General features: G+C 43.2%; 1 protein-coding gene across 1 annotated transcript in view; it reads left to right on the forward strand.

Annotated features, from left to right (window-relative positions):
- LOC126406524 (inactive pancreatic lipase-related protein 1-like) overlaps window positions 1-8303 on the forward strand; it is a 69786-nt gene that overhangs the window by 19857 nt on the left and 41626 nt on the right. Inside the window, exons 6-7 of the mRNA XM_050070838.1 lie at window positions 2166-2285; window positions 2614-2730. Coding sequence (XP_049926795.1) covers window positions 2166-2285; window positions 2614-2730 — 237 coding nt within the window. The remainder of the gene's footprint in view (window positions 1-2165; window positions 2286-2613; window positions 2731-8303) is intronic.

Consider the following 8303-nt stretch of genomic DNA (forward strand, 5'->3'; position numbering starts at 1 on the left):
TTCACATCCCTCTCAGCCAGCCACAAACAGCCACAGCATCAGATAGGGAGTACATATTCAGCATCTGCCATCTTAGAAAAGCCAAAAGAAAAGAAACAGAGTGAGACTGCGAGAGAGAAAGAGAGAGCACGCACGCACGAGAGAAACGCTGTCAACAAATTGTAAATTATTCAATTTATTTTATTTTAACCCGGGAGGTTAGAGAGCCCAGCTCCCTGTCCAGCATCCTGAACCCCCCCGCCTGAAGGTGCAGGAAGGGCTGGTCCCGTGGCTGCACCCGGGCCCGTCTGGTCTGGCTGCGCGCTGGCTGCGGAGCTGGGGTCATCCTCCTCCTCCTCCTCCTCCTCCTCTTCCTCCTCCTCCTGACAAGATGATCTTCAGTTTTACGTTCTAAAAGCTTTTTTTTTTTTTTAAATATACATTTGTATTTGTAGGGCTATAAGTTTACGTTTTTAGTTCACAGAAGCTGGTTATTGTTGTGTTTATGTCAAAATAAAGTTTATCAAACGTTTTCACATCTTTGATTTTGTGATTTACATCCTAAAATGATCACAATTCAACTGGGAAAGACACGTTCATTTTACAGGCTATGCATCATCAGCCCGTGGAGGTCTGCTCGCAGTTCCGTATATTCTGACACTGCGAGCTTGGACCTCCCGGATTATGATGATCATTATTACTGCGATTAGATCATTCTGATTAATGACTGACCATTAAGACGTGTTTCTGATAAATATTTTAATGTGCACAATAATAACCTTCCACATTGTAATCATATTTTTATTTGTTATCTTTTGCATATGTGTGGCTGCTCCGTGTGTGTCTGAGCAGAGTGCACGCGCGTTGTGCACCCGCCTAGAGACGCGTATTACTACCTTTTTTAACAGCGAAATACTGCGCCGTTGACTTTAGACCAGGTTTTTGTTGGTCACTGGCGCATTTGCTTTTTATGTCATTTAACTAGCTACGCGCCGTGACTGCGCCTGACCACTCCTCATTTTTAGACCAACACACGCAGAGAAGCGCAAGTTAATTTGCTAGTTAGACGAAGAGGGCGCAGGGCGTGAAAATGACAACTGCGCCTGCATCTAAATAGCAATGACGCTTGTGACATGGATTATGTGCCCTCCGCCGTCCGCTTTAGACCATATAATAGGGCCCTAAGTCTGCAAGCTAACTTCACAAGCACCAAAGAGCAACAAAGCTGAGTTAGGAACGAACTGCTAACTGTAATGAGAAAGAGTGAACAGTCTCCTCTTACCTGCACCATTGGATTACAGCACAGGGAAGACTAGACTGGAACCAAATTTCTAATAAGCCAGGCTCATCCACAACAGACAACCACAGGCTGCCAAAAGTAACACACTACAGCATCTCTTTGCCCCCCCATTCATGGAATGGTAACAACTGGATCTAATTAACCTTAGTACAGTAACAGTACAGGCAAAGCATTTAACCTTTATTAATGTATGTTATATTGATTTCAGTGACTTTAATTGATGTGATCTCTTTGGAATCAGGTTATTGGGTGGATGGCTATAAGTTAGCTAATGTTTCACACAGAGCCGGGTTCTTGCATTCAACTGAACATCTCCTTTACTAACCTGGTGCCATTATAAAACATAGAACATAGAAACATAGAAGCCTGTCTGTGACAAGCAGCATCAGAAAAACGCAGATTTTTAAAAGTGTAACTGCTCTATTCAGTGTTTTCACCAGTTTAATCACCAGACCATTTGTTTTGGAGAGGAGGAGATCTCTGTGGATAATTCAGCTCCTAATAAAGCTCCTGACCAATGAACACTGAAGGAATTTTCTAGTTTCAGCTAGTAACAATGTGCAATCCTCACCGCTTTATGCCACTAAATCCCCCTACTGTAAGTCTGACACACTAGACCTTTAAGGGGCAAAAAGGCATTCCTGTCTCATACCACAATCTCATTTTGGTAACCAGGGCAATCTACAGCATCTTAATTTTGTCCAAAGGGTGTACTTTGTTGTAGTCCATTTTGTGATATAGGTTGCTTAGACAGCTGAGTTTCAACAATCCCATCTGTCCCTGTGCATGTTGTTAAATTCTCATGTTGTTTGATAATAGGATCAGAAAGAATACAGGCCTGTCCATTAATCTGTCTTTGATACAATACCTTTCTTTCTCTGCTCAGGACTAGACCCAATTGAACCTTACTTCCAGGACACTGATACCTCTGTACACCTGGACACCAGCGACGCCGCCTTTGTGGACGTCATTCACACAGATGCTCTTCCTTTCAACTCCAAACTTGGTACATATCTCTCTTGATCACAATGAATGAGGTCAAAGTGGGCAGAATTTGCTCAATGTCTTCACCTCTTCTGCTTCTACTTTCTAAAAGTCTAGTCTGGTGTGGTTGCAGTAGTTTTAGAATATGACAGTGCTTATAGAAAAAATTAAAAACAACAAAAACAATATTCAGGGCTTTTCAAAACAAAAATTATTCATAAATTTCAATTTACCATCTGAATGCTATTTTTTAAACTTGTATAATGGAGCTGAAAATACGAAAACCAAGGCTTTATCATCTTTAGCAATTTTTAGTGAAATCTAAAAAAAACTCTTTATCATCCTCTCAGGTCTGGGGATGTCACAACCTGTGGGCCATAGTGACTTCTATCCGAATGGAGGAGAACTGATGCCCGGCTGCTCCGCCAACAAAGGCCGCCCCTCTGACCTGGATGCTTTCTGGGAGGGTGCGATAAATTGACACACTGACAAATTTGATCAGACCAAATGGAAACACACTGATCATTATAATGATTTTAGTATAGTCACATGTTTTTTCTGCCACCTGTTCCATTGTTGTGTCTAGTTGTTATCAGTGGTGGGAATCACGAGAGGCCCAACGATACAATATTTTCACTATACATAAGTCACAATACAAAATTATTGTGATTTTAAACATTTTGCGATATGCTGAGTATTGGGATAATATACTGCGATAAATGCAATTAATAATAATGCATAATGCAATTGATTTTATTATACTAGAGGGCTAGAGGGCTTTACAGTAGTAATAACTCATATGATAAAACAATCGATACTTAGTGAACGTGTATTGATACAATATTGCCATGCAAAACATTGTGATGCTATGCCTTATCGATTTTTCCCTCACACCTAGTTAGTGCTGGTTCAATAAAACTTGCATAGGCTATTGCCAGAATTCCGACAGTTATTAGTGGTTTAAGCCTGAAGGGCTGAAACCCTTTTGGTTTCTCCTGATTTATTTATTATTATTATATAATTGTTTTCATTATTATCATTATTATTCTGAAATGTTTTCACAAATTCCTGTGAGATGGTACGAAGTTGTGTGCAAATGCTGCTCAAGATATATAATGCCAATAGGGGGCTCTATAATTAAGGTCAAGGAAAATTTGGTTTTGAAAGGCCGTTACCCTCGCACCGTATGTCATATTGACTTGAAACCCGACACAAATGGTCAGGTGAAGGGGTTCTACGAAAGCCTGAAGAACCCTCAAGGTCCGCCCACTAGATTGTCCGCCATATTGAATTTTTTGAAAAACACCTTTTTGACATCTCCTCCTAAGGCGTAAGACAATTTGTAACAAACGTTCTGTGGATCATCATGGGATTTAAATTGTCAATGATTTTTTGATACGTCATTGCGTTTTGATGACACTGACCAATGAACTTTAGAGGGGGCATGGCTCAGCACACAAATGGATTTTACTTTTTAACTGTTGAGCCAATTGTCACAAAACTTGTAGAAAATGTCAACATAATTGAATCACACCCTGTAAGTTTGATTTAAATCAACCTATAGGGGGCGCTACCCATGCAAAAAGTTGATACTCATAATCAGCCAGAGATATTTGTACAAAACTTGGTTTGCATCATTTAAGGTCATGTCTCAGTCAATGCACAAAATTTGAAAATGACTGCTTAAAGGGGGCATGGCTTATTACATTAAATCTAAATTTCAAGACTTTTCACATTCCATACTTCAAAAAATCCTAATAACAGAGCTGAATGTTTTTTTCAGCACATCCACTGAATTGTGACAAAACTTTGCCACATTGCAACATATACTCAATACAGAAGTCCGTCACTCTATATTTTTAAGAATATTTTAAATTAATTAATATCTCTCAGAGACTTTCTTTGGATACTAGATGTCACATGTTTCAAATCGTGTTTAGATCGGTTTATTGGTTAGCTCACAGTGATATTCATTATCTTGTTGTAATTTGTACTGTATGCACATTTTCTATGTCATCTAATTTTTAACCAAATGTCACCAAAATATTTGACAATATACTCGAAATCAGCAGAATGATGTGTCATATTTTTCAGAATTTTATCACCAACGCTATAACTGTTCTTGATATCTTATTGTATTTTAAAGATATTGACCAATGAACTTTAAAGGGGGCGTGGCTCAGCAAATGACTGCACAACGTTTGGGCCAATCATCACAAACCTTGCAAGCAATGTCTTAACAGGTGTCAGGAACATATCCTGAAAGTTTAATTTATGTTGACCACTGGGGGGCACCACTAATACAAGAAATGGGCATGCAATTACACAAACCAGATAATGAACTAGAAATTGATTGTACAATCATTACAGAACTTGCAGGGTATGTTGAATAATAGTTAGGTGTATTAAATTATTTTGAAACTGGTGAATAGGGGGCACCACAAGTTCCAAACAAGTGCAATGGCCTTTCACAAAATTTGACCATAATCAATAATGGTTTTTTCAAACATCACCAAACCTGGTGGACTTTTTTATTAAAGCCATTAAAACATATCCGCAAAATATGTTTACAGTTGACTAATAGGAAGCAACAGAGTTTCCAAAGAAGAGCGTAGCCCGGTAGAGAATGGTCAGGAATGAAAGAGCATCTGTCTGTTTGTCTTAAAACCTGTTGTTTATCTTTAACACAGGTGTTATAAACTGTCAAAGGTCTTGATCTTACCCAGCTTTCAAGTTTTAAATGTTCATACAGGCTTGAACCCTGGAATTGCCGCTTGCAGCTATATTTTTACTATTTATCATGTCCATGTGGTCTAGATCTAAACTAAAAGACTGTTCTAACTGTAACTGCTTTTTGAAGAATATTATATAATAAATATTTTTTAGTTGAAACGAATACTTAAATGAACGTATCGATTAGCTGACTTCCAAGCATGGATTGTCTAAAGTCAAAACTCTCCAAAGACCCCTCTGCTTCTACTTACCACAATGAAGGTCAATATTGAATAAGTGCCAGGTCACCGAATGCAGCCTCATATGCCATATACTGAATGAACTATTCCTCATACAAACAATAGTTAAACAAAGAATTGGTTCCTCAATTCAACACATTCTTACTCCCAACTCATCACATATCGTCATTTGGTCAGCGGACTTTTAAGTCTACATATTATGCACTAGTTATCCTGGGTGCATCTGTTGTTGCAGCATGTTGTCACTCCGACCTTTCCTTACCACATCGAGATATTACGTGCAAGGTACCCTGGGTGCGTGGTTGATGACGTTCTGGGACGCCGTGTCAACTTCAGCAGGTTACATGCATTGTCTGTTTTCAAAATACACTTCCGTTTTCATGTACAGTTTGCAGGAAATGTACAGTTTGAATACAGTCTCTTTCAAAATATATGTACTACACTGGTATTACACTGCGAATTGAAGTTTATTTCCTTCAACAGCAAACACATTTAGACACACACATGCACGTGCTTAGGTTTAAGCAACAAAAGCACGTGATTGGGTTTAGGAAAAAAAGAACAGGACTTGGCTTTACGGTCTTACGGGAAGTAAACATCAGCTTCCCGGGTCAAAGTCAGTGTTTGTTGGACCCATGCACCACCCCTCCCCCCCACCCTCCTTGCACTTCTGCCGCCTTGACATTTGTTGTTGTCATGGCAACCGGCCACATATCAGGGACAGCTTTTTTTCTCGGTATCTGAAGTCACTGACCAAGCGCCAGGTTTCGACGACTTTGAGTGAGACTGGATTGGTTGTTGACATACTGGGCTGCAGTGTCAATTTACGCCTAATACATGCATTGTTTGTTCGTTTTTTTAAAATCAAAATACACTTCCGTTTTCACAGGAAATGTACAGTTAGTGTCACAGTCTGCTTTTCTCCCTCACCTGCTCCTGGTAAATTTCCACTCACCTCCCCTCTGACTGCCAGCCACACCCATCTCATCAAGGCAACTCTGCTCACCTGCTCAACTCAGACTGCCACCTCATCAGCCCAACTCCACTCACCTGCTTTCAATCACTGACTGGCTCAGTGTAAAGACTCCTGCTCTCCACACACTCACTGCCAGATTGTTCTTCGACTTCATGCGAGACCATTCCAGCATTCACTTTTGGCTTGATTCCCCGGTTCTGACCCTGCTTGTTCCTGACCTGCTTCCGTCATCTCTGCCCTGGTAATTACCTCAGCCTTCTGTCTGTGACTCTGATTCCTGCCTGCCCCCTTCCTGGTTCCCGTCTGCTCGGCTCTGTGGCTGCATGGTGCAACACCAGTCCTGCATCCCTTGTTCAGTTCCCAGCAATAAAAGGCATTACCAACTGTCTGCCTGCCTCTGAGTGCTGCATTTGGGTACAGTCTCACCCCGTGACAGTACAATCTGGCCAGAAATGTACCCAGCACACTCTCCCTCATCGTGGAGCCACCACAGAGGGATCCAATCATTCATGGACCCAGCCACAGACCTTCATGAGGTCTTTGACAGAGAGGCAGCCTTATCATCAGCAGGAGGCCTGGGCTTAAGAATTTGCTAACCAGTTGGATTAAGGACTTTGTGAGCACCCCTGATTCTCAGCCTGCACATGAGTCAGTTAGGCTGGGGGTTGTTAGCATCGTTCTTTGGAACCCGTCTGGCCCTGGGAGGTCCACGGAGCCTTAACCAGACTACCAGATGTGGGAAGATCCCGAGCCCGTCCTGCCAGCAACCAGGCCAAGCCTTAGTCCCAGTTACCCAGCATCCTGCAAGTCCCTCAATCTGTTGTCCTGGCTGACGTCATTACTGCTCCGGCGTCGGGGGTCTCGGCAGGCGCTACTCCTGTTCCGGCGTCGGGGGTCCCGGCAGCAACACTCCTGTTCCGGCGTCGGGGATCCTGGCAGACGTCACTCCTGTTCAGGCGTCACGGGTCCGGATGACGTCACTCATGTTCTGGCATCGGTGATCCCAGCTGACATCACTCCTGATCTAGTGTCGGGGGTCCCGGCAGACGTCACTCCTGTTCCGAGAGTCCAGTCGGCGGTCCGGCCGACTCCTGCACCCAGAGTCCAGTTGGCAGCCCACCAGACAACCACCCCTTCTGAGCTACAGCACTTTCAAGACCCTGTCTGTGCCGGGCTGCAGTGCTCTCAAGTTCCTGTCTGTGCTGGGTTGCAGTGCTCTCAAGTCCCTGTTTGTGCTGAGCTGCAGCGCTCCCAAGTTCCCGTCTGTTCTGAGCTGCAGCACTCTCAAGTTCCTGTTCCTGTGTCACTGCAGCACTCTCAAGTCCCTGTTCATGCAGAGCTGCAGTGCTCTCAAGTCCCTGTTCGTGCTGAGCTGCAGCACTCTCAAGTTCCTGTTGCTGTGTCAGTGCAGCAGTCTCAAGTCCCTGTTCCTGCCCAACTGCAGCACTCTCAAGTCCCTGTTCATACAGAACTGCAACACTATCAAGTTCCTGGTCATGCCAAACTACAGCACTCTCGAGTCCCTGTTCATGCTGTGCTGCAGCACTCTCAAGTTCCTGTCCATGCTGAGCTACAGCACTCCCAAGTTCCAGTTCCTGTGACACTACAGTACTCCCAAGTTCTGGTTCCTGTGACACTAAGGTTCTCCCATGTTCCTGTTTGTGCTGTGCTGGGACAGCCCCAAGTTTCAGAGCTGCTTCTGCCCCCCGCCAATCCTGCTGGGCCACAGCGCCTTCAAGTCCTAGTTCCTGCTGGGCTGCAGCAGCCTCAAGTCCCCGTTCCTGTTGGGCCACAGCAGCCCGTTCTCAGCAATAAAAGTCATTACCAACTGTCTGCCTGCCTCTGACTGCTGCATTTGGGTACAATCTCACCCTGTGACAGTTAGCTCATTAGATGCATACAATCTTTTTCAAACTAAACAAACAACATTGGTTAAAGGGAAATTTCGGTTTATTTCAACCTGTCTCCTATCGTCCTAAATTTGTTTCAAGTGACTAGTGACATAAAAATAATAGTTAGCATGTTAGCCGTTAGCCTAGATACAGCCGGGGCGCATAGTAGCGTCAGACCTGTTAAAACGTAAGTGAACGGG

The sequence above is a fragment of the Epinephelus moara genome, chromosome 19, assembly GCF_006386435.1.
Source record: "Epinephelus moara isolate mb chromosome 19, YSFRI_EMoa_1.0, whole genome shotgun sequence".
NCBI classification, from domain to species: Eukaryota; Metazoa; Chordata; class Actinopteri; order Perciformes; family Serranidae; genus Epinephelus; species Epinephelus moara.